Source organism: Oncorhynchus mykiss, chromosome 3 (genome assembly GCF_057628025.1).
Source record: "Oncorhynchus mykiss isolate SJ-2025 chromosome 3, ASM5762802v1, whole genome shotgun sequence".
Classification (NCBI taxonomy): domain Eukaryota; kingdom Metazoa; phylum Chordata; class Actinopteri; order Salmoniformes; family Salmonidae; genus Oncorhynchus; species Oncorhynchus mykiss.
In genome coordinates this window covers 44,075,852-44,103,356 of record NC_143024.1, presented here as the reverse complement: position 1 = coordinate 44,103,356, position 27,505 = coordinate 44,075,852, and the positions used below count along the sequence as shown (strand labels likewise).

At 42.1% G+C, this 27,505-nt stretch overlaps 1 protein-coding gene across 2 annotated transcripts in view; it reads left to right on the top strand.

The window, feature by feature from the left end:
- The first annotated feature begins 2,086 nt into the window (after nucleotides 1-2,086).
- if36 (Eukaryotic translation initiation factor 3 subunit 6) overlaps nucleotides 2,087-27,505 on the top strand; it is a 41,520-nt gene continuing 16,101 nt past the window's right edge. For both annotated transcript variants that reach the window (XM_090219145.1, NM_001246326.1), the window contains 9 exon segments: nucleotides 2,087-2,192; nucleotides 7,360-7,477; nucleotides 7,775-7,892; nucleotides 13,134-13,176; nucleotides 15,204-15,308; nucleotides 20,976-21,101; nucleotides 21,706-21,830; nucleotides 24,208-24,334; nucleotides 25,103-25,204. In XM_090219145.1, coding sequence (XP_090075271.1) covers nucleotides 2,103-2,192; nucleotides 7,360-7,477; nucleotides 7,775-7,892; nucleotides 13,134-13,176; nucleotides 15,204-15,308; nucleotides 20,976-21,101; nucleotides 21,706-21,830; nucleotides 24,208-24,334; nucleotides 25,103-25,204 — 954 coding nt within the window. In that variant the 5' untranslated portion in view covers nucleotides 2,087-2,102.

The following is a 27,505-nucleotide window of genomic DNA, read 5'->3' as shown; positions in this document are numbered from 1 at the left end:
CTATATCTTACGATTTAAAAAACTGAGGAAGACAAATCTTAACATAAAAAATATAAAAGACTAAACAGTGCACTTCTTCTGAGTAAAACCAAACCACTTAGTTATAGCTGGTAATTTCTTCATAATAAACCATGAATAATTTGCCAGTTTTTACTGCTTGGACTCCCAAGTAGTAAAACTGACAAATAAGTGAATATGCAGAATTTGTCAAAGCACCATTTTCACAAAAGGAATGCTGTTCAGTCAGTGGTGATCCAAATGATAAAAAACATTAGGCTATATCATAAAACAAAAAAAGCTATTTTTAGAGTGAAGTCACTGCTTGGCCTACAAGTGTGTGAGCCAAATGGAAGTATGGCTGCCAAATGGAGGCATGTCTGAAAGATGGGTCTATTCTTTGGCAAATATTTTATCCACCTCAGAACTGGCTGGGTAAATATAGTTTACCATTGGCCAAAATAATGCAAAATGATCAGTGTGTCAGTTATTGATGATTGTGAGAACTCAACATGCAATGTTGAGGGAAATGAAAGGTTTCAATCACTCCCTGAAAAAAATAACAAACTAGCGAGCATCTAGAGATCAAATTACAGGGACATTTGTTAAATTTGTGCAAAAACAATAACATTAACAAGACAATGAAAAGATCTGAAATATATTTTACTCAAAAAAACCTTACTCAGAACTCTTGGGCAGAGGACACAAAGGAGCAGTGCTGGTGTTATACTTACCTTTTTCTTCTTCTTCAAGTTTTAAAGATCACTGACTTTAAGTCAGGGCTGTCTGTGTCTGAAGCACCCAGTAAAACAGCATCGGCCATGGTGAGTGGTGTCTGTTTATGACTAATTTCTAGCTGCAGTCGGAGGGCAGAGAGAGAGAGAGAGCTTCCTTGTAACAAGGGGGCAATTGTTTGGTGCTATAGGACAGTGCCATGTGGTTGTCAAGCAAACAAGGTAGTAGTGGAACCTATTAGAGATGGACCATTTAGTATCTGATATTGGCTCTTCACTGCTGGGTATGGCCAACACATGGGCATTTTTATGAGGCATCTGCTGAAGTGAGGAAAAAAGAGTTTGCTTTTGCTGGGTAGTCAAGACCCTAATAACCGCGTAGGCAGGCAGAAAACCAAAATGTTTAATTAGCCTTATTATTATTATTTAATCAGCCTTATTATTATTATTTAATCATGTCTATGTTTATTTACATCTCTGTGTTTTCCCATGTACTTTATTTCATTGTGAAGAGTCAGTCTTTGAGCTTGGTGAACTCTATTAGACACTTCTCTTGTTGGAGAAATATTGGGGAGGTCCAATGTTTTCAATTTCAACAAGTTCACTTGGCAAAGAACTCCCTCTTCATAAATGACATGTTTCATTGTATCAACACTACAGTGAAATGATGGTAGTCTTGAAAGGTTTACCACATAGCCATGCTTCCTTTTGAGTGGGCCTATGCAGGAGAAAAGCTGAATACACATTTCCATATGAACAGACCACATTATAAAATATCTTCATGAGACAGCCCTTCAAGTCACAAGAGAAGGAATTGTACACTCACAACACAAGTTCAACCATATTAACTAATTGGTTGCCAAAGGGATAACTTAATAATACTCTAATTGCAAAGTCTAATTAGAAGAAAATGTCTTCATGCACATGCCATTATCAGGAACAATTACAAATAATAAACTAAATTAGGACTGGAAAATTGTTAGACAGTTTTTGCACTTACACGCAAGGTACTTTATCAGTGTTGTACATTTGGTTTATTAGTTGAAGGATACTCAATCCACTCATTTGTTGTATCTTGTCAACAAAACTGTCAAAGAAAAAAAAACATTTTGAATATGAATCTTGAACGCTATAATTAATCTTGAATGCTACAATGTGCCTCCAATTCGCTTTGTTGGAACAGCCAGTTAAAATAATATACAGTATAATTAGACATGGTCATTATCGTCGTTATGCTCATTAAAATAGTAGTTAATAATAGTTCATCATCAATATGGCCAATCCATGCAGGTACTGATGCTGAAAGTGACGCTGATTGGTCAAATGACGTAACACGTTCGCGCGTCTACTTCCTCCTCTCTCGCGGTGAAAATGGCGGAGTACGACCTCACCACCAAAATTGCCCATTTTTTGGACCGACATCTCGTCTTTCCTTTGCTGGAATTCCTTTCTGTCAAAGAGGTAAATGCGTGTGTTATGTTAAGTTGTACCCACAATCTAAGTTTTCGGTAGAAGTGTGTAAATAACCCATGTAAATAATGTAAAGGCACGTGCGTGAAAGAGTCACCCATGAATTTTGGGCCTCGCTTGCTAGCTAGCACATGCTTCGTCTGTTCGCAAGCTATATTGGTTATTTAGTAAACGCTATGTTGGTGTCAGTTTGCTGTATATTAACGTATTGTATAACCTTAACTTTAGCACACTTGCTAACGTTAGCTAACTTTTTAAAACCTAGGCTAACGATAGTTAGCTAACTAACGTTAACCGGCACTGGCGGCTGCTGCTAATTTAATTAAGCTAACGTTAGTTATCTGGCTAGCCGAGTGAACAAACATTTGCTACGAGCTTTTGTTTTTCAACATTACTATCTGCAGATCTTGGTAACATGACTCCTAGATGCTAGCGAGATCCTCGTCTCGATGTATTTAACTATACTAGTGTGTCCTTGTCAACTAGGTAACGCGTTAACTGTTATTGTTGTTAGTTAGCTAGAAAGGTTGATGACTAGTTAACTATAAACACTAGGTATGCATTTTAAAATAACGTTACCACAAGGCAATAACACAAATTCACGATGCCCAGAGCTTACCCGTGACGTTGCACAACGATTGAAGTTAATAAAGGGCCGTCCACACCAAGGTCCATAACTAAAAATGACTCGAACTCGAAACCTTGGCGAGCATCCACACCAGCGGTAGGCAGGTCAAAATTCACCCAAGGCTGAAAAATGGCAAAATAACTTTGGCTAAGCTGGAACACCAGCGTGAGTCCATAGCAAATAAATGGAATCGAACGTTTTTGACTCGAGTAACGCTTAGAATTCCATTTAGCCTATGCCTAAATGTCACCAAAAAATGTATCCCTTTTTATTTTACCACCAGTCTGTTCTTAGGACTAAACTGAAAAAGAACTTGTGTAGAAAGTGAACATCAGCACCTCGATGGTGCCAAGTGTGATTATGTCTGCATTGTTTATTTTATTTAACCTTTTTTTGGACTTGCCTAATTAAATAATCTTATTTAAAATGATGGCCTACCAAAGACGAAAGGCCTCCTGCGGGGTCTGGGATTCAAATAAATAAATATATATATATATATATAACACATCACAACAAGAGACAACACCACCATAGAGAGACCTGAGATGACAACATGGCAAGGCAGCAACACATGACAACACAACATGGTAGCGGCACAAAATACGGTACAAACATTATTGGGCACAGGCAACAGCACAAAGGGCAAGAAGGTAGAGATCACAACACATAACGAGGAAGTAAGAACGAAATGGCTATTTCTGTTCTAGCGATCAATGACGGCAGAGTACGGTGCCAAGCCTTACATAATTAGAAAGGAGAGATTCTCATGTTTAAAATGGTGTACAATTTGTAAAATCAAAATATACACTTTGTGGGATATTTGGCTAAATAAACAGACATACCTATATTTCCATTCAGGAAACAATGGGATGACCTCAGAGTTCCAGGGGTCCTTTTTTGTTTACATTTACACTACACCTACGTGGGCAGATCTCATTGCCAACAATAGCAAAGCAGGCCTTGTGACGTAGAACAATAGGCTAGGAATAGAACGTTCGGAAGGCGAGTCGGTGCCACGGTGCTCAATATTGGCAGGGTGAAAAATGCCCTAAAATAAGGCCTGTTTTTTTTGTGTTTACTTCAAAACTATGACATTTGTTAATATTATGAAACTGGGCTTCACGGAGGATGCAATGAACTAGTTTTTATCAGAAAAAAGCATTGTTAAAATATTTCATCCAGCCTACCAGCAGATTGTTTATCATTCTGCACATAATACTGCACATAATACTTCAATGTACATGCAATATAGAAACTCATATTTTAAATTTAGTAATTCAAAAATAAATGCTGTTTAGCCACTTGTGGTTTGCAAGTGAATTCCATTTTTCTAATGGTTGTCAATTTGTTTGGCTCATTTTCGCTGTGCTCATGTCTGACCTGTGCGACAGTTCAATTGGCCTAGGACTGTTTTACATTTAGCAAGAGCAAGCCTCCTTCACTCAAGGAAGAGAGAGAGCTCAAGGGAAATAAAGTTGACCGACTAGGAAATGGCAGATCTGTGCATTTAACCAGTCCCGGGCGCAGCCTGGTTAAATGCACAGATCTGCCATTTCCTAGTCGGTTAACTTTATTTCCCTTGCACTTTGACGGGAAAATATTTTAAACCTATTTACTTAGCTAACGAATGGGCTAATATCTAGCTTACTTCGGCACACATCTCTAGCCTCTCTCCCAGCTGTTTCCGTGCGCAGTAGGCTATTCAAGCCTCTCCACCATTCATTCCCGGACACTCAAAGCTCCACTATTGATTAGGCCTACTTTTTTAGAAAATACAATTATTCTACTTAGGCTACAACAACACAGTGGAATGTATTATCAAGTGAATGCACAATTGTCTAGGGCTGTAAACTGCAATGATGTAGGCCAATATGAATAACCGCTCAAACATACTGTTTTGAATAGTTAATTACACAATAACTGCCTACAGCCGAGGCCTGATTATGCAACCATTTGGATCAGTTATGGGTTTGTTCTCCACAGTTTAAAGGAATACTTCAGGATTTTGGCAGTGATGTCCTTTACCTACTTCCATAGAGTCAGATGAACTCATGGATATCATTTTTGGATTGAATGAAGTCTATGGGTATCTGCTAGCATGGTTCCTTCATACTGGACACAGACAATGGTTTTCACCAGCCAAAATCCCATAGTTGGAACTTAAAGGTCCAGAAATGTACATCAGCAGGCCATCACTCACACCCTCTTTCTCCTTTCAAACTCCCCTATTCTACATTCAGCAAGCAAGAGCAAGCTGGAATCACTCCTAGATAGGCTTGTAGTAAATATAATGCTCAAATTAAGTATACTGCAATAGCTTGTTGTCTAGCTTTTCAGGATGTATCGGAGTAAAAATGGGATTGCCTTTGGAAAATATGGCCTTCTGTTTGTCGCGGCTCATCGTTCTCCCAAGTTTTACTACAATTAATGTGGCCACAAATATGCTCACATGCTCAGATATTCAGGAAAGCTTATCCTGTGCTTTGCCTTAAATAAAGGTACATTATCTATTCTCCGGGCAGCCTCGCGCAGCTAGAACCAAGAACACTTCAATAGAACTTTTTTTGTTGATTTGTTGTCATTGTTTTATCGTTGGGGGAAATCGCTGTGAAAGTGATCCAAACAATAGCTCTTATCATTCTCCGCTCTTTTTGTTGTTATTGTGTTAAACTCTTCTGTGAATTTGAATTATAACAAAAAATTATATAATTATGGTCCTTGGTGTGGACGGCTCTTAAGTTATCGTTTTTAGTCAAAGTATGATGTATTTGGACTTGGAAGTCGGAAATCCGAACTCGGGTTATTTTATGATTTTTTTTTTCTGTGTTTCCCCTATATGACGTGCTATAATTTCAGTCCTTTTTTTTCTTTTCGCGTCCTTGGATTTATTTGAATGTTACCACCCACCGGCATGACATTGCAGGCGTTTCTGATTAATAAAAACAAAGTTCTTACTCTTCGCAAGTTGCAACTGAGCAAAAATGCATTTTGAAGTAGCATACACTTGGCTGCCTAAGAGATGGAGCAAATTAAAAAGGTTTGCAAACTTGTTGGGTAATTTATGCTGGTCTGTATTCCCCAAAAATGTATGACCATTTTATAAATGTGATATGATTGAATTTTACAGCCCTGCTTCCAAGATTAATGTTTTTTACCGCTAAAGTATTGCTTCATGGCATGCTTCACCACGTTGATTGGTGCAGCTTAACCACAAGTGTCTATTCTCTAATGAACAGAAAATAAAATTCAAGGAACGTGTATCTGTTTTGTTGTGCTGTTACATTTGTATCAGTGTTTCGTGTCCAATGCGCTCAAGGTGTTAGATGTAATTTGTGACGTGCATCAGAAGTCATTGTCGTCGGGCCTCCCGGGTGGTGCAGTGGTTAAGGGCGCTGTACTGCAGCGCCAGCTGTGCCATCAGAGTCCTTGGGTTCGCGCCCAGGCTCTGTCGTAACCGGCCGCGACCGGGAGGTCCGTGGGGCAACGCGCAATTGGCCTAGCGTCGTCCGGGTTAGGGAGGGATGGGTCGGTAGGGATCTCCTTGTCTCATCGCGCACCAGCGACTCCTGTGGCGGGCCGGGCGCAGTGCGCGCTAGCCAAGGTTGCCAGGTGCACGGTGTAGCCTCCGACACATTGGTGCGGCTGGCTTCCGGGTTGGATGCGCGCTGTGTTAAGAAGCAGTACGGCTGGTTGGGTTGTGTATTGGAGGACGCATGACATTCAGCCTTCGTCTCTCCCGAGCCCGTACGGGAGTTGTAGCAATGAGACAAGCTACTACAACAATTGGATACCACGAAATTGGGGAGAAAAAAGGGGGTAAAATAAAAAAGTCATTGTCGCCTATCATTTCACTTCCCCTGTGAGAAACCATGTGAAGACTTTGCTTTGCTGTACCGTAACCAACCAAAGTCTCACCATGTGCAGTATAATGTAAATAAATAAGTGTCTTGTGAAAGATGCGAAGAGAATAACAATTGATGGTGAAGTCAAAGATACTGGTTTCCATCTGTGATGAGGTTTTCAGCCTAGCCAGCTGGCTAGTCTTTTGAATACGATATATTAAATAAATGAGCAACAGAACATTAGCTAGCTAGATAAGATTAGCAAGATGTCTAGCTAAGGTTAGCATGCTAGCTAGCTACAAGAGCAGTTGTCAGTTCTGTATTAGTTAATGTTTCTCCACTCCACGTGGAAATCACCACAATGTTCTTTTCCAGCTCCAATTCGTGAATATGTACACGTAGCTTGCATCATTCTTCGGCGGTGTAACCAAAACAAGCATTTACGCTCTAAGGGCAGGAATTCTGTCAAAATTAGGGTGGCATTGCCCTCTGCTGGGCGACGTTAACAACCAGGCGTCCATTACAGCTAAACATGTTTTCTAACTTCGTTAGTCAGGTTAGAAGATTAACTCCTTACATCTGTCATTGTCAGTAATTCTCTTAAACTGGGTCGTCAAAGTTAAGGATTTGAAACTGTATATTCCAAAATAACCCTATTTCCCACCTGTTTAACCATTTCCTCTTTCAGATCTACAATGAGAAAGAATTGCTTCATGGAAAATTGGATCTCCTTAGCGAGACCAACATGGTGGACTTTGCCATGGATGTACACAAAAACCTCTTCCCTGAGAAAGAGATCCCCGCCAGTAAGTAGACTGCACACTGCTTGGTCTACCGCCTAAAATTTTTGTTAAAGAAACCTGTACAGTGATATGGGTTATGCATGGTTCAGTATTGTTTACACTTATTGATGGAACAATCACAAGATGGTGGCAGAACTGATTGCACATTCCCCCCCCTCGCATTTTACAGTCATGTCTAATACAATCCTCACTGTCCCAAAAACTAGTATAAACAGTCATCTTTAATGTTTCATTTAATGGTATTTTCCTGGGTATTGCCTTGGTCAAAGCCTCTAATGGTTGCTCTATGTCCATGTGAAGCCCTAAAAGAGAAGAGGATCACTGTGGTGGCTCAGCTGAAGCAACTGCAGGGTGAGACCGAGCCCATTGTGAAGATGTTTGAGGACCCAGAGACCACTAAACAGATGCAGTCAACCAGGTGAGTTAGAACGTCCTGTCCCACCATGTGACTGATGGATGGTTTAGGTGTCATTTGCATTTTTATAGATGGTCCATCTTTGCCATTTTTTGTTGTTGCAATTCTTGAGGTCCCAGAGTAGTGTTCTCTGTCGTAAGATTCTCTAACTTTGCAGGCTTAAGGGATGAAGTTCAAGTGGCATTTAATTGAGATGATGGTAATAAAAAAACAAAAATGGTATGCCTACAGTTTGCATACAAGTATTTCCCTAGTGACTTTAGGGTTACATCTTAAACTCACTCGGCAGACGAGGAGACCGATGCACAATGCTGCGGTGAATGTTAAGAACATTTGGTCTCTGCTGACTTTGCCGTGATTAAAATAGTTTGGTTAAACTCATGTCCTCATTCTTTACTTGGCTTCTTGGCAGGAGTAAGTTCAGTTCATCAAAGGACACTTCTCATCCACTTGCCAATCTAGAATTATTTGTTAAACATGTTTTAAACCCAAACCTTTATCAAATCAGGCATTTTATACTGACCATTATGCCATTGTAATGGTAGTTTTGAAGCCTTGTGAATGTGACGTAACTTTTTGGAGTGCAGTCTGTTTTACTGGTATTTTCTATTCAGATTTCCGTTTGAGTAATCTCTCTTCGTGGGCAGGATCATGTTTCTCTCTTGTTATGCGGAGTTTTGTTTTGATACCATTGGATTTGTAAAACAGTACAAGACATGTCCTGGATCACCAAAAAACTCTTCACAAAACCAAAAGGGCAAGCCACACCATTTTTAGTGTACTGAGCAAATATCTGCTAAAGTTACTCTGGATGCGGTAGTGTGTTTTTGATGTAATTTTGGATTTATATAGTGGATCATGCCTGACCGGAATTGGCAAAGAGGTTCAATATTTAGATCCCCTAGTCCTATCTTTTTGGGATAATACTGTGTGATAATGTTTTGTGTTGGAGAGAGACTGTCTATTTAGATGCATTTTATGCCATCATGCCTTAGGCCTGCCCTCAACTTAATATCTCTAAGAAGCAAATCCAATATAGCTTAGGCCTAGCCAATAAATGCTTAAAACTGTCGTTCACTCTCTGGATTATTTTTGCAATGTTTCTGATCCATGTTCATAGGTTGCGGAAATTAAACAATTCTATTGATCTTGAGTTTCTCAACTTCCATAGCTTCTTTGCTCTTTTTGGTGCAGACGGTGGTGGTGGTGGTGGTGGTAGTAATGCAATCCTGTCTACCTTTTTTGAAGGGGTATTCAAGGCGCAATGTAGACCTTTACATTTGGATATGTGGATTTTCTTGCCGTTATTCCTGCGGGGACTGTTGCTTGAAAGGCAGTTGTGGATGTGAGAACCTGGGGCAGGTCTTGGTGAAGACTATGGCTGTTAAGGTGACCATATTACCACCACACCGGTGGTCGTGAAGGCAGTCAAATTCCACCTGACTGCTTAGTCACGGTAGTTACGCTTCTCTAAGTGCTGATTCTGCTATTGGTCATTAGTAGCCTACCAAACTTGCTAATTGCCCGGTACTCAGCAATCTATTGCCCTTCTAATCACTCTTACATCAATGCAAATCTAATCAAACACTTAATGAGAGCTCATGTTTGGCAACATTTCTTTAGGCTATGCAATTGCGTGAGGACAGTGATGGGCTCAATTAAAATAAAAATATTCCCATCAGCTTTCTATAGCTGATGGGACTGGGAAATACATAGATGAGATGTGTTTTTTTTGTTTTATCCTGCCCGTTTCCAGAAAATGGATGATTATCACCCACCTAAGTAAAAACAAATTTCACCTTATTTTTTTATTTAACTAGGCAAGTAATTTACATGTAAATACACAATTAAATCAAGAATAGTATAAGGCATGAAACAATGCATGCTTTCTTTTGGACTTTTTTCAAATCCTGGTCGCACACCTCATGTAGCTTAGCCCGTAGGCTTATGTTTTGATAAGTTTTTATCATAACTAAAGTGGCCAAATAACTTAAAATTAAGCACATTAATATGCTTTACAACAGATGTAGATGTAGAGCCTAACTATGCAGCGAGTGAGTTTCAAGGTGGGAGAGATCATTTTCACCATTAAAAATTAACTTAAAAAATAAATAAAAGCATTACATGCGTAATCGCAGTTAGTCACTTGGTAATGTTGTTAATGGAACATTAGCGGTTATCGCTAAACGGAGCTCATACCGGTCATGCAACTTTTTCAAGTCATCAATAGTCGCGTCATGCAGCCTTAGAATGTATTAAAAATCCCTGTGTGCATCACAACTAAAGTTACATAAATAACTCTTAAGCATGTAGGATTCTGTTTCTTTGTTAACCGCTCAACACCGACTAGCCGCATGTGCGCACTCCCTCAAATCGTTTGCAGAAAATATATTTTCCATTTTTTTTTCAATTGTATTCCTCATACTATAAAATAATGCCGTGGAATTCACAACCATATGGCATAGCCATATCTGTACCTAACATAAGGACAACTCAGAGTATGCTATTCTGTTCTTCTGAATTAGACCTCATTTTAATTTTTTTTTTTTTTTTTTTAGACCTGTATAAATTAAATAATATATTTATTGTGAAAGTGGAGGCTATATTACATGTAATTATTCTACTTTTTAAATTGTAGATCTTCCAAAGGTCTGCATTAGTGGCTTGTAGGATGCTAAATGTGTATGTTAATTAACAGTCAATTACTGTGAGACCAGCAGTTACTTGCTTGACAATTACCGACTGACAATTTCGTGACCGCCGCAGCCCTACTAAAGACTATGTAATCCACATGGAGAGATATAGAACTTGGATTAATCACTGGGGACAGGTCAGGACTGTGATCCTGCAGTGCTCAGCGGAGATACATTCCCCTCTACAGGGAAGCTGGTCACCCAGGAGCTACCGAAGTCACTATCCTTCATTAGTTTCTGGGCAGGAGATGGTGAGAACTGACAAAACTACATATATAGCGTACAGGGAGACATTTAACTGTTTCCTGATGAACTGAAAAGAAAGGCAAGTGAAATGTTATCCCGGAGTCCACCATTCATTCACATTGACTCTAGTTCAGGTGTTTATCTTAACTTAGCAACTCACATCAAGAAATTAACTAAGTGATTAGATCTGCAGTAATCACAGAATTCTCAACTTCTCCCATCGTTATATCGTCTCACTCATTTCCATTCTGGCTCTCTACACACGTGTGCATGCCTTGCACACAAGCTCTTGATTACTGAAATGACAGTCTCATTAAAAAAAAGATATATAAGTAAAACGTTTGTAGGCAAGCTATATTGCCTGCCAAAATCACAACAGATTTATCACAAATTCAGATTGGACTGACCGATTGGGATGGTGCCAAGTTTCCTCCAGACATGATGCTCAGTGTTCAATCTTGGTTTCATCAGACCAGAGAATCTTGTTTCTCATGGTCTGAGAGTCATTTTTGTCCCTTTTGGCAAACTCTAAGCGGGCTGTCATGTCTTTTAAACAGCTCAAGGATGATCAGTGGAAACAGGATACACCTGAGCTCAATTCCTAGTTTCATAGTAAAGTTTCTGAATACTTGTGTTCAAATTAAAACAAAAATATCTTATTTACGTAAGTATTCAGACCCCTTGACTTTTTCCACATTTTGTTTCATTAAACCTAATTCTAACATGCCCCATAATGACGCAGCGAAAACCGGTTTAGACATGTTTGCAAATGTATTCAAATTGCAACAAATGCCTTGTTTACATATTTGCAAAAATGTCTAAACCTATGTGGGCACCCCTTCAATTGAGTGGATTTGGTTAGTTCAGCCACACCTGTTGCTTACAGGTGTATAATATCGAGCACACACCCATGCAATCTCCATAGCCAAACATTGGCAGTAGAATGGCCTTACAAAAGAGCTCCGTGACTTTCAACGTGGCACCATCATAGGATGCCACCTTTCCAACAAGTCAGTTCGTCAAACTCCTGCCCTGCTGGACCTGCCCTGGTCAACTAAGTGCTTTTATTGTGAAGTGGGAATGTCTAGGAGCAACAACTGCTCAGTGGCAAAGTGGTAGGCTGCAGAAACTCACAGAACAGGACTGCCAATTGCTGAAGCATGTAAATATCGTTGGTCCTCGGTTGCAACGCTCACTACCGAGTTCCAAACGTCCTCTGGAATTCAATACAATAACTGTTCGTCGGTAGCTTCTTGAGGGGTTTCAATGGCTGATCATCCTGACTGGAGCAGTGGAAATGTGTTCTCTGGAGTGATGAATCACGCTTCACCATTAGGCAGTTTGACGGACGAATCTGCGTTTGGCGGAAGCCAGCAGAACACTACTACTGGTGCCAACTAAAGTTAAGTGGAGGTAGTTTTATTTTATTTGATACTCCCATGGTTTAGGCCCCTTAGTTCCAGTGAAGGGAAATCTTAACACTACAGTAAATAATGGCTTTCTAGAAGATTCTGTGTTTCCAACTTTGGGCAAGGCCCTTTCCTGTTGTGAGCACAACAAAGCTAGGCCCACACAGAAATGGTTTGTCGATTGGTGTGAAGAATTTGACTGGCCTGCACAGGGCACGGACCTTAACCCCATCAAACCTTTCGGATGAATTGGAAAGCCAACTGTGAACCTGGCCTATTCGCCCAACATCAGTGTCCGACCTCACTAATGCTCGTGGCTGAATGGAAGCAAGTCCCCGCAGCAATGTTCCAACATCTAGTGGAAAGCCTGCCCAGAAGAGTGGTGGCTGTTATAGCAGCAAAGGGGCGACAAACTCCATATATGCTTGTGACTTTGGAATGAGATGTTCGTCGATCAGGCGTCCACTTACTTATGGTCATGTAGTGTTTTTTTTTATGCCTCTATTTCGACATGAATGGCGTTTTCATTTTAATGTAAAAAAAATATATTTATTTGGCAAGCGACTAATCTAAGGCTGCAATTCTAGTTTTGTTAAGTGAGATTGATCCCCCTCCCACCACCTAAATTTTGGACCTTGACAGTTTAATGGCATCAGTGTTGAAGATGAATGTTGTAAACAGCCTGTAAATATTCACACACAATAAAAGTACTTTTGCTACCTGTCAGGGATCAGCTCAAACTGTTTTTAAAATGAAAGTCCCTTGATTTGCCTGGACTGCTACAGTCCAGAAATGGATTAATTATACCTGAATGGGGCTCAACACTTAACCTGCATCCGCCAACTGGTTACTTTAACGAAACAAGGCCACTAACTGTGACTCTCTTTCTCTTTCAGGGATGGACAGGCCCTTTTTAACTATCTGGCGGAGAAACACAGCGTAAGTTTGGACCACTTTGCTTATGTCTCAATTCTAAGCTGCATTTCCCATGACTCCTGTGTGAACCCGCTGTTTCGGGAATGGGGGGCCCAAACAGGGAGACGTAATGACTTCCCAAAACCGTAACTCATTTTTGGGGGTTTTACGGCTTGCAGAAAATTCTGTGGACATTTTACAGTCTGCGGTGAATTGTTAAGAATAGATGGAACTGCTCGGGACACATGGGTCTGGCCGCAAGAATGCCTGGGAGTCTATAATTGGTGTGACACTTTATACACCCCCCTCCCCTGGCATCCCTCTGACCTGCACCCTGTCCTCAGTGCACCTCCACAGCCCGTAGGCCACTCGGCTGTGGGAAAGGGCGGTCTCCCTCCGCATCTCAGCGGCTAGCAACCACTGCCTGTCAAAGCCACACTGCATCTGTGAGACTGAACTCGGTTCCCAAACTGACGTCAGCGCGTTGTGATATGTCAGGAGTTAGCAGGAGTGTACCGTTTAGGGCTCCATTCAGAGAGATTCCACCCCCAAAATGGACAGTTATTGTTTTTATGGTTTCATTCACTAATCTCCCCCCTTCTGTGCCCCCTATGGACATTTCCCAACATGCTGTTCCCCTGCCCCTGCCACCTAAGTCATTTATCATTACTACAGTTGTGTGTACTGAACATAAAGAAACACAATATGCAACAATTTAAAATATTTTACTGAGTTAGTTCATATAAGGAAATAAGTACATTGAAATAAATTGATCGAATGCCATTGTTGTCCGTAGCTTATCCCTGCCCATACCATAACCCCACCGCAAACATAGGGCACAATGTTGACATCAGCAAACCGCTCGCCCACATTACGCCATGCATGTGGTCTGTGGTTGAGGCCAGTTGGACGACCTGACGAATCAAATCAATTTGTCACATGCGCTGAATACATCAGGTGCAGACCTTAGTTAAAAGCTTACTTACGTCATGGTTACACTAGCAATGGCTCACAGTCTTGACATGAATGGGAATTTCCTTCTATTGTGGTTGTCAGTCAGCATTTTGCAATTGTCAAAATACGATCATGCGAAAAACTTAGTTTGGAAAGCAAATGCTGTCCATTACTAAATGTGTAAATTGATAGGTAGTAACTTTTTTGACACAAAGCATTTTTTAATAACACATTTAATCAGTTTTGTCCCTCAAATGATGGGGCTGATGACTCTTTGTGAGGGAGTGTATCTGATTTCATTGTTCCTCAATTAGTGGCTCAGACACTAGATTGAGGATAAATGGAGTTGGCTTCGCGTTAGCCTCCCCCACGGAGCAGTTTAGTTCTGAAGGTGTTGTACTCAGAAATTTACTTGGCTAAAAGGTGAGCCACTTTTGTGGTACCAGTTATCCCAAGTGGAAGTCAGACCAAAGTTGACTCATCTTATTCGTAGTATAGGGCTCAGGTCTGTTGAAGGCTTTTCCCGAATAGCCACAGGTGACAACTTACATTTCAAAGTAAATAAGCCTACATGTGGTAATGCAGCATTCTGTATGGGATGTTGACATGGAGCTACTTGTACATACAATTCCACACTTAAATTGCTCAAGGGCACAACAGCAGGTTAACGGTATCTAAGATGATACCAGTAAACCTCTGGTTGACCGTGCACTCCTCACCGTATTTTCCCATCTGAGCAGGGATTCGAACCGGCAACCCTCCCACTTCTGTAACTGGTCTAGGCAGAAGCTAATGGGCATCCATAATAAATACAGATACAAACTGCTAGGCTACCTGCTGACCCCATTGATCAGTGATGGTAATCAAACAGAATGGGCTCTGAAATCATAGATTATTCTAGAATTGCCCTCCTTACTCCAGCCATTCTGGCGTGGTCTGGCATTCACTGGATATAACATCATGGCTCTCATCGAGGACCATAATCTCACGAGGCGTGCGAGAAAGCTGATAATATTGTCATCAAATAAACAATTGCTTGTGTCTATGCGCTGAATAGTTATCGAGCGAAACCATTGATCAGCCTTTTTCTCTTCCAGTTCCGTCAGGAGTACCTGGACACTCTGTACAGATATGCCAAGTTCCAGTACGAGTGTGGAAACTACTCTGGGGCTGCCGAGTACCTCTACTTCTTCCGTGTCCTGGTAAGTCAAGTTGCCCTCATTTCAGTGTACTCTTATCAAATATCAAACTGGCAACCTTGGATACAAGATGTTCACAGCAAGTTAATAGATCCAGAGACTATTTTATTTTGATTATTATGGATTTGTACCCTTGCAACTTCATCAGTAGTTTTCTGAATGAAAACTTGACCACTCAAAAGTTGACACTATTGGGCAGTGCTTTATATTAGCAAGCTCTTTAAGGACAAACAGTTAGACGATGATTGAAGCTTCATTAAGAAGTATTAGTTTCTCAGGAACGACGAACGACTCCCATTTTGTGCATTAATCACTGTCGTTATGTGATTTTTCCAGCACTGCACAGTGCCAAACCCCATCTATTATGAGCAGTGTACATCCACTTAACATTGCATTTTTTAGAATTAGACACTTCGTTGATGTATACTTTTTTGGCTCAATGCATTTTGTTATGAAAAATGGATTTTCCTACTTCACTGCTTGGTTGTTTGGCCAGGGTTCTTTAATTTTTCAAGGGGATAGCACAAGAGGAAGGAACACCCTCAGTAATTGCATGCGAAAAGCTTCCGTCATTCGCTCCATTCAATTCTCCACACATCTTCAGTATTAGGATGAGCTGATATTGAAGGACAAGGGTAGGATTAAATAAATACATGTTTTACTGTGCCAAGTGTTCAGCAGCAGACTTTATAATCTGTCTTTAGTCATCTCGGGGGGGGGGGGGGGCTGCTGCGGTGGACGACGTATTGATTTGAAGCTAGATATCTCGTCAGGCATCAGTGCTAATGAGTTACGTAACATGTTCTGGTGGTCTTAGAGAAAGTCATATGCACTCAAATAAAGAATCGACTGTCACTGAGCGAACAGGTTTACTAAACAAAGAACTAGCCAACCACTTAGGCTATACATTTGCAAAGTCCGCTCATTTACTCCTATCTTGTTTGAATTAATCAAATTAGGGATGTACGTTATAAGTTTTGTTGCCAATTTAGTTCCACTAAATTATGCAATTTAACAGACTGAGCTTGACCGTTCAAATATATTTTCGGTTTACCATTAACATCCCTAGTTTTGAATGTTGCACATTATTCCATTGCGTTTCTCGGCCTGTACGGCTAACATTTGAGAGTCATGGAGGAGGGCTTGGATTAAATCATTTTCAGCAGCAGTGAAATACTTTGGAAATCAGATAATAGCAAAGAGGGTTGGGGCGGGGGGTAATTACAGTTCACTGAAAGTACTGGCAGTATTCTCGTTACACATGCGTACTTCTTATTTCCTCTATAAACAAAGGGATCATTGCTCTTGTGTTTGTGGCTTCTCTCCCGCTGCCCTCAGAAATCAGTGAAAGATGAACTACACAGAGAATGGCCAAGGTGCAGTTGGACTGTGTGCACTGCTGTATATAGAGTTGGAAGCCTCTTAGGCCTAGAGGGGTGGTAACCTGACTGAGAGGGAAGGCTAGAAAAGTGTTTTGTGCCACAATAGTGGTGTAACACTAGATAAGTCCTGGGAATGGACAGCCTGTGACCTCAGCGGAAGGTGCCACCAGATCTTCAGTGCTGCCTTTTTTTTGTTGTTAGTCACTCTCCAGGACCAGTGGCTTGTAAGGTGGGTCTGAATGCTTGGCTGACCTTTGGTGCTATCGTTGACTTTAACGAGTTCAGTCTTCAGAAAGCCTCGGCGTCAAACCTAATTTCCAAACAAAAATCATCTGTTGGCCAATGAGCTTAATTTGTACTGTAGTAGCAGTGTAAGTGCTTTTGGTTTGAGGTGTGTGTTTATTTTTCTATGGTCTGACCATGCACCACATCTACTATTGTGTGCCTCCTTTCAGAAGCCTGTGTTTCTTTTTGGGAAAGTTGTTTGCAAATGTGATTAACAAACGCGCCTATGTTTTTGGTGGTAGATTTCGCCATTGTTACTCAAAAGCCACTGTTTACTATTTCATCTCTACTATCAGTCTCCTGTAATTCCTCCCACCAAACAAGCACAACCAGTGTTTCCCAAGTCTTATTCAATTGTTTTAGTTTTGTTAGCATATGTCCTCTTTTGAGCTCTGCGGTATAGCAAAGACTTGTGCCAAAGCCAGTCTCGAAAGAATAAAATCTACATTTACATGTTCATCAGAATGACACCCATTACAACCAATTGAATCCCATTTTAATTGACATTTGATACTCTCCCTCTGTCGTGAAGATGTCTGTGACTAGTCATGCTCGTTGGTGATGCTGGTGGCCTCCTGAAAAACAGGCTTTGCGGGGACTTAGCAACGAGCCCTATTCTCTGTAAACAGCCTCTTAAACCAAAGCAGTTGGGCTCTTCATTTGATTGATTCTATGTGATGCACTCACATTTAAGTATGCTAGCGAGAGACATTGAAGACCAGATGATGGTGGCTCTTGATCGGACATGAGCAAAACCCACATCAAAAGCATGCAATTGATGCGCTCCCTCTCCGCATAGTTGTTTATGGTTTTTAGCTCAGTCTCAATAAACCCAAATTGCTCTTATGTTTTTTTGTGTCCCCCCCAGCCAGGGTAGGCACTTTTACCAGATAGCTGCTGTCTACTCTTGACAATCCAAAGGCTCACATTCCTTTTTCTCTTTACAAATGCCTAAATGTCTGTCTTTATACTTAATACCAGCCCCCTTATTTCTCCCCCCTATTGTTGTGGACCTCCCATTTTCTCAGACTGCCCCCGTAAGGTAGAGGTGAGGCTCCATAAGTCATCGAACGTGGGAAAGCCAGTCAATTAAACAGAGGAAGCCAGGCTTGTAAAATCCAGTCCTCGGGTTCTGTTACAGTGTGGCGTAGCGCGAAAAGAGCAACTTATTCATATCATCAGTTAATGCAGGTATTGGATGTTGCGAATAAAGATTGAGTGTCCCGACTGCTCTCCAGCACAGTAAATTTATTGTTGCTGGTCAGTCAGTGAATGTGCCCCGTTTCGCCAACCAACGGAAACTAGGTAACTGCTGGAAAAACCCATGAGGTGAAACTATTGTTGCGTGGCTACTAGTGAATGCCTGGCAGTGTGTAGAAAGCTGCCACAATGACATGGAGGTCTGCTAAACCTAGCAGAAAGGGACCTCCAATGCAGAAAAATCAACAAACCTCTTTAGAGATGAAACTACGACCTTTAAATTGGCAGCATGGTTGGCTTTAAGTTATAACGCTAATCTTATGAGGTCTATTTATTTTTAACGTTTAAAGCAATCCCAAGTTTTATGATCAAAGAACTCTACTGTTGTGAGTGGATGGATGGCCTTCTGCTCCTCTTTGTGTTTTACTCTAGAAGACTATCTTGCTGCTGACATTCCCCACTTATTTTTTTCCTACCAGAATAATTTTCCACCATTTATCATCTTTTATGTAGCAGTTCATTTAAAAGTTAATGTGTAGCCTAATAGTCTTCATGTAGCCTAGCAGGGAACCTAGCGGTTAGAGCGATGGGCCAGTAACCGGAAGGTCGCTTGTTCGAATACGCGAGCTGACAAGGTGAAAAATCTGTGCCCTTGAGCAAGGCACCATAATTTGCTCCTGGGGTGCTGTACTGCTATGGCTGACCCTGTAAAACAACACTCACTGCGCCTTTCCATTGTATATGAGATAGATCTATAGGTAGAATCTGCTGCTCTGAATTGCTAAGAGATCCCAGCTGAAATTTGATAGAAATACAAATGTGGTTTCCTTCTCCACCCATGTATCATTTGTATCTCAGTCCACTCCTCTGGCTGTCCGAAAGAAGGGGTGTGGTGGATTGCGTCTAGGTTTCCTTGGCCTTACAGCAGACACCCGCCCTCACTTCCAGGTTGACTCTTGTCACTGACTGCGTTTGGTGTTTTCATAAGCTACTGTGGGCCAGAGGTTCCCATGAGCCGTAGGGTGGAGGTCAAGCTTTGATTAAGCAGCCATAGGGCGGCGCGCAATTGGTTCAGGTTTGGCCGGTATATGCAGTCATTGTCCTTAACTGGCTTGCCTAATTACATCAAAAAAATGGTGTCTCCTGACCTTTTGATGTCTATCCCATCAATTGCATATCATACCAATGCATTTAGCTTGTGGTAATGGAAGAGTTGTACTAAAACTTTATAGCCCGCATGATTCTACAGGATGTTTTCCTTCTGTGTTAATGGTAGATTATCACAATTATATTTTAACAGGCTTGATAAGCTGTAGAAGTTATTGAAACATTCCTCTCAAAGACATGCAGTTTGTACTGCAAAACTGACATTAAGTGTCCTACTGACAATGTACCAGGCATAGACTTCAAAAAAGCATTTTTACCTGGTTTTGAGAAGCTTGATAGCCAATCGGGGACATTTCCTAAAGGCATTAACAGATTTTGTCTTTGATGCCCCTTTTCAATCAAAGCATCCAAACAGGCATTCATCTAGACTAGACGGATTACCCTGGCTCTGAGAAAATAAACACCTCCCAAATGGTGTTGAGTAAACCCAGGCTGTTGCTGGTCACAGTGCATCTAGGTTTCTGTGGCTGGAGCAGGACATCAGTTGTTGGCGAACTCTGACAGACATTTTGAGAACACTACTGCATGCTTCTCCTTGTAGCCTTGTTGATCAATGCTCTGACGTTGTGCAAAATCACCACCAGAAGTAGTAGCTGCATGCACACTTCGTTAAAGTCCCTTCAGAGAGGGGCAGAAGACCAGACACTTTTCAGTAAGAGGGGATTGACCGAAGGTCGATGCAGAGTCAGGAACAACGATGGGGGGGGGGGGTTTCCCTCAACAATGCTAGATGTGCCCTTCCCTTCATCTACTCTCATATGCGGGTATATCTTCAGTGTTCTTTCCAATTGCAACTATTTTACTGCTAAGTTAATTATCCAAACGAGGACAAAGTTATTTCAAAGGAGTGATATCTGGACCCGGAGTTGTGAACTCAAGGTACCTTCAACAATTTATTTTTTAGATAGAATTGTGGTATGGTGATGTCACAGACAAGCTGACCTTTGACCTGCTGTCCCTGCCCCAGAAACATAACAACATCAAGGTGGTAGCTTGAACTCAGCTTAGCTAAATTAAGTGACACATTCCATTCTTAACTCTAGAGAGGAGGACCGAAGCTGAAATGCATCCTTAGTAATGTGTGTTTTGTCTTCCCAAGGCCGTGTGCCACCCTGCAATTATATTTTTTTTTAAAGAGTTGCAGCATTAAGTAAATGACAGTAACAAAACGTTTTAGCTCTAGCACATTGTACAGAGAAGCTCACATGTGCTTCAAATGTGCTCCTAATTACGGTGGTAGTCTGAAAGGATCGCAGAACATCTGCAATGCAGCGGTTGCCGTATCACGAAGTGCAGCAAATTAGGTTTTTATAAAAAGCTAAACATTCTTTCATGATCCATTTCTCTTTCTGTCAAGCCCCATTCCCTCAAGATGACATAATTTAATCAGTTTATCCAGTATAAATAAAAGTAACTCCACTGAACAGTTTTGCCTGCCAAAGCCAAGCGGCGGTGGCACCAGCCTCTCCTTCACTGACTGTGCCTGTTTGCGAGCACACTGTTTGTAGGCGGAGGCATTTATCAGGATTAGATCTGCCAGTGCCTGGTCATTTTTGCAGGTGGGTTGAGTTATGCTGCAGTGTGAGGTGATGCTGTGTGCTTCATGTTCTAACAAGTATGACACGTCTTTTCCCAGGTCCCGGCCACAGACAGGAACGCCCTGAACTCCCTGTGGGGGAAGCTGGCCTCTGAGATCCTGATGCAGAACTGGGAGGCTGCGATGGAAGACCTCACCCGCCTTAGGGAGACTATCGATAACAACGTAAATGCCCCACTTCTCAGAATTTGACACTGCACTTGGATTCCCTTACATAGATTCGACTCCCTTATTGACCGCTTTGGGTTTCAGCAAAGCGCTGTTGCGGCTTAATGCACCCCCCCACCCTTCAGTCTTGACTCCAGAGGAACTGCAAATGGCGCGGTTATGTGGATCTAGTTAGATTTTTTTTATTTTAATTTATTGGATAGATAGCTGGGAAGGGTGCAGGGGTGCGGGCTCTGGCTTGGAAGGAAAACGTTTGGAAGGGAACAGAGACCTTAAGTAAAAAAAAAAAAAATATATAAAAATTAAAAACTTTACTGACTTGCCTAGTTAAATGAAAGGTTAAGAACAAATTCTTCCACTGTTCCTAGGCCGTCATTGTAAATAAGAATTTGTTCTTAACTGACTGCCTTGTTCAGGGGCAGAATGACAGATTTTTACCTTGTCAACTCGGGGATTCGATCAAGCAACCTTTCAGTTACTGGCACAACGCTCTAACCACTAGGCTACCTGCTGCCCCTTAGGGTACTCTGAACTTTTTAATTGTCTTACAGTATACTGTCACCTCAGAACTAGTAAATAATGACATCTCTCTCCTGTCCAGTCGGTGAGCTCCCCCCTCCAGTCTCTTCAGCAGAGGACCTGGCTGATCCACTGGTCCCTATTCGTCTTCTTTAACCACCCCAAAGGCAGAGACAACATCATTGAGCTCTTCCTGTATCAACCCCAGTAAGTATTTTCTTCTGACACACTGGAGTTCTTTATTAAAACACTGTTGGCCTATTTAGACCTGATGACTAACCCTGAACATATTGGCCTGTAGAAGCTGCCATCTCTACAGTCCAAGGCACAGTGTCTTCACTGATCCTCACTGATCCACACTAAACCCTTGAGTGACCCAAGAGGTGATTGTTAAAATGTGGCCTGCTGGCATCCTTGGGGGGGTGGAAGGAAATTATCCCTAAAGAAGAGGCACAGTAGAGGGCTGAACCTTGTGCCCCAGGGTTTGCTGCTGGCCCAGGAGGGACCAAAAGTGGTTCAGCTGGCAGCCGCCTAGGTCAGGTCCTGCTTGATGTGTAGAAAGTAGACTCTTAACTTTGGGAAGGGGGCAGATTCAAAAACCTACTCTAGTTACTTTTTTTAAAGTGTTTTCAGTCCATTTGTTTTTGTGTGGTCTAGTTACTCTGCAAGTTAGTCCACATGTATTGCAGATCGCAAACTATACACTGCATAAAATGTACACAATGCACCCCCCGTTATGATTGCTGGTTGGTGTAATTGAACACATTTTTGTAGTCATCTGAAAGTATGACATGCCACCATAGCAGATAGGGATGTCTGGTTCTCTTGAGTTTTACTTAAATTAAAAACTAATTCAGATAATGAAGGAAAGGCTGCCCAATAATTAGTCATGTCAAGCTCTCACAAGCATCTGTTTTGGACAAACTTGAGGGAGTTTTATGTGCGTTGCAATTACCCAGTCAAGAAACCACTTATTCCACAGTGAGGCTTGGCCTCATTCCCTCACCCCTTGACCATTACTTCCTTTGGCCGAAGTTGGTGACCAGTGGCTAGGCCTTTGTTTAATGTTTAACCTCTGTTAACCCCACAGTCAGCACAAGTTGCACCAGGCCTTCCTATTTAGTGTTATTGAAAACATCTACTGAGTTCAAGGGCACTCATGGGGAGCATATTGTCATGCAATGATCTATGATGTAGGTGCAAAGGGGGAAAATTAATACTTTAGTAATGCTATCCAAGCCCTTGCAGTTGGTTCAGTGTTTCACTTGCTTTACATTATTCAATCATTCTCAAATGGGCAATGAAATTGTAACCTCTCTCTCTACCCTTCATCTCCATCCTCTTCTCACTCACACACTCGCTTGTGCCTGGGTCTAAATCGTTTTGATTTTAACACTCATTCTTGGTTCAATTCTTGTGAAGCGTCCTCTGCAACCGGTAAAGCGATGTTGTTGCTCCCTCAAATGCCAAAATTATTAGGTCCCGTAAGTGGGGTAGTGCGAATGTTACATTTATTTTTCTCCTCACAGCTATTCCCAGATATGACTCATGCAGGGTTGCTTGCTATTGGAGACCCCCTGGAGAGAGAGTAGGTGTAAGTTAATCAGGAACAGAGCATGGCTTGTTGTGGTCTGCCACTGAGTCTGACAACTGCAAAGGGAGAGGAAAGAGGGCTTCTCTAACCAGGTTGATGATCGCTTACTGACGAGCCCGCCTGCTCGCTGCTGATTTTAGACAGCAACATCACAAGTGCCAAAGGCCCCCTTGTCCCTTTAATTGTTACAACTAATTAAACTGTTGTCTGTGGCATGCCCTCCTCGCTCTGAACAACATGTGTTCCTCCGTCCTCATCTGAGAGCTGAAGGGGTCGGAAGTGGCAGGGAAACCCCACTTCCTCTTTTGAAATGTAATTTGGTCGGTGGAGGACGATTGTGGGGGGGGGTCAATGATAGCTGTTCAGATAAGGATGAAGAAGTTATACAGTTAACTCAAGTCGACCACTCCTTTTGACAAGGAATGGGGTGTTTTTTTTTTCACGGAAGCTTGTTGGGAAAGGACTTGAAACACTGTCTGCAGAAAAATAATGTTGTCTAGGGTTCTAATCGACTTCTAACAAGGCCCTCTCTCGTGCTCAGCCCTTAGCAAGTTGACCTGTGGCTGAAAAACAAGGCCCTGAAGGATAGGGTTTCAGCTACTGGGCAGATCCCCTGCTCAGTGATCTGTGTCTACTGCAGAGGCCAGGGTTTCCTTTCCTTCACTCCGCTTATACAGGGGTAATGAAAGGGAGTGCTTAAACCTATGTCATGCGGAGAATGCACTGTTAGGGACATATCTGTTTGGTCGATAAGGTCAGACGTCCTAAATGCCATGAGCCTAATTGCTAAGTTACTTGCGTATATAAATAGACCTTTCTGCCCTTAAACTGTGTTGGTATATGCATAGGTTTATCGACTTTGTATAGCCTTCACCGCCATAAATATCAACTCACATCATGGGCCATTGCTTTTTTGCCATGTAGTTCCTCCAGTCCCTTTAAGACCCCTGATTATTTGTTCTTGTCGTGACCCTTGTTTTGTCATTTCAGGTACCTCAACGCCATTCAGACCATGTGCCCACACATTCTGCGTTACCTGACCACAGCTGTCATCACAAACAAAGACGTTCGCAAGCGGCGGCAGGTCCTGAAAGATCTGGTCAAGGTCATACAGCAGGTAAAAAAAAATGTATCTGATCACATTCCTTTCCCCAGTTTCTCTGAACACATTTCCTACTAATTTTCTCTCACTTTCTGGACAGTAACGTGTTAGCCAACCTTGGTTGTCAGTGTAGGTTTTGGCATTTTGACACAAGATGTCACCAACAATTAGGAAAAGTGGTGGAGATACCTAGTCAGGTGTACAGCTGAATTCCTTCAACTGAAATGTCTTCTGCATTTAACCCAACCCTATTAAAGTCCAGAGAAACCACACATCTATGAGCAATGCAAGGCGTTGGCTGATAGAGTATACTCTATCAGATCTGGTCCTGTCTAGAGAGGTCTTGAACCCATTACATTTGATAAATGGCAGCAGACTGTCTGATTGTAGAGTACCGATTTCTTCCCCAGCCCAACATCGGAAGCTTCTTCAGAGATCAATGGCTCTGAAAGCTAAATAAGCGCTGTCTCGGTGGGCTCTATGTGATCACTAAAACATGTGCTCGATGCTTGTTCTGTCTTTTGGGTCTTCTTGGGTCTCTCCCCGCTACCATGGTTTGAAACTGTTTAGGGGACTTTTTGAATCTGCTTTTATTCACTGCCTTGTAAATTCTAGTATTTGGTTAGCCATGTTTCTCCACATTTGACTATTTTATTTTTAGTAATGGGTTGGAGGCATGCCGCCTTGCCTGTCGAGATAACCTGTGCTATTTCCACTGCTGAAAAATAGAGCTAGCACACACAGGCATGTGCAAATTGTTACATGTTTTTTTTCCGTTTCCAGGAGTCCTACACCTACAAAGATCCCATCACAGAGTTTGTGGAGTGCCTGTATGTGAACTTTGACTTTGACAGCGCTCAGAAGAAACTGAGGGAGTGTGAGTCGGTAAGTCCCAGCAGACTCTCCCCTGCACCCACCCATCAATTTGCAATAGATTGTGAATAATTTCTCCTTTTCAGACCTCGGTTTTAAAAGTTTAACTGAACTCTGTATTCCTTGCTTTACAGAGGGATTTGGATTAGCCAACCAGCCCTCCCAACGTTCCCTTGTAGCTAGCACAGAAGTAAACACCAATAGGGATCATGCCAGATTGGCCAACCTTTCTCACAGCATTGGACTGGACTTCTATTTTTATTTTATTTTTTTAAATACATGGGTCCATACATAATGGCCGATGGTAGAATTGCATTAGGTCACTTGGGTGATACAGAAGTTCTCTGGGAAACCCTATGACTCATTGGTCTGGCCAGATTTTTACGATGGCCTGTAATTGTCCATCAGCCTGGTAGTTAACAGTAAAAGCTTCTATAAGCAAAGGTCTTTGCAGGGGCGTTCAGACACTCATTTAAGAGATGTGTGTCATAGACAGCCGCTGGGATAATTTATTTCCATTTTGGTTTGTAATGGCTTGATGTGTACTGCTATTGAAGTAACTGTAGTGCATCAGCTAAAAATAGAAGCTGCACTTCCAGCAATGCCTTCGTCCATCGCGGCCAAGTTCTCAGTGACAAAACGAGGTAATAACAGGCGGGTTATACACTCCATTCGCAGGACAGAACAGCAGCCTCTGGTAAGACACGGGGCGGAGCCTGATGCATATATGTGAACAGCTGATGCACGATATCTAAGGAAGTCTCGAGATTTTGCTCGCCTGAGGTAGTGTGGTCTGCAGCTTATGAGATTTTCTATCTACCTAGAGTATGTCTGCCTTTTTCGTAGCTGTCTACATACCACCACAGACCGATGCTGGCACTAAACTGGGCTCAATGAGGGGTAGCGCGGCCGCTTTCAAGGAGAGGGACTATATCCCAGAAGCTTTACCCTCTGTCAAACCATCAAACAGACAAAGCATCAATACAAGACTAAGATCGAATGGTACTACACCGGCGCCAACGCTTGTCGAATGTGGAAGGGCTTGAAAACTATTACTGACTACAAAGGGAAGCACAGCCGAGAGCTGCCCAGTGACGCAAGCCGACCAGACGAGCTAAATAACTTGCATGAGATCATCAGCTGTTCCCTACAACTGTGATCATGCTCTCCTCAGCCGATGTAAGAGCTTTAAACAGGTAAACATTCACAAGGTCGCAGGGCTAGACGGATTATCAGGATGTGTACTACGAGCATACGCTGACCAATTGGCAAGTGTCTTCGCTGACATTTTCAACCTCTCCCTGTCAGTCTGTAATACCAACATGTTTCAAGCAGACCATCTATAGCCCTGAAGTGCTTTGAAAGGCTGGTCATGGCTCAAATCAAAACCATTATCCCAGAAACCCTAGACCCACTCCAATTTGCATACCGCCCAAACAGATCCACAGATGACTCCATCTCTATTGCACTCCACACTGCCCTTTCACACCTGCACAAAAGGAACACCTATGTGTAAGTGCTATTCATTGACTACAGCTCAGCATTCAACACCATAGTGCCCTCAAAGCTCATCACTAAACTAAGGACCCTGGGACTAAACCCCTCCCTCTTGAACTGGATCCTGGACTTCCTTATGGGCCACCCCCAGGTGGTAAGGGTATATGATAACACATCAGCCATGCTGAACCTCAACACGGGCCCATCAGGGGTGTGTGCTCAGTCCCCTCCTGTACTCCCTGGCATCATGAGGTAGGAAAATTGCGTGGCTATATTGAAGCAACATCTCAAGACATCAGTCAGGAAGTTACAGCTTGGTCGCAAATGGGTAATCCAAATGGACAATGACCCCAAGCATACTTCCAAAGTTGTGGCAAAATGGCTTAAGGTGAACAAAGTCAAGGTATTGGAGTGGCCATCACAAAGCCTTGACCTCAATCCTATAGAAGATTTGTTGGCAGAACTGAAAAAGCATGTGTGAGGCCTACAAACCTGACTCAGTTACACCAGCTCTGTCAGGAGGAATGGGCCAAAATGCACCAACTTGTTGTGGGAAGCTTGTGGAAGAATACCCAAAATGTTTGACCCAAGTTAAATGTAATATCTTCAAGCGTTAGCATGGACACTTATAGTAGTCGAGTTTTGCTACAAATGGAGAGACTCCATTGCATACAGCTTTTTGTCTACAAACTGCATCCTTTCTAAAATTGCTTTCACTACAACTGAAGCCGTCTGTAGATGCAAGGATCCATCTTTCTGTTGGCGTTCTACAACGTACATCAAATAAAAGTGAAATATTTTGAGCCAAAGGTCTTA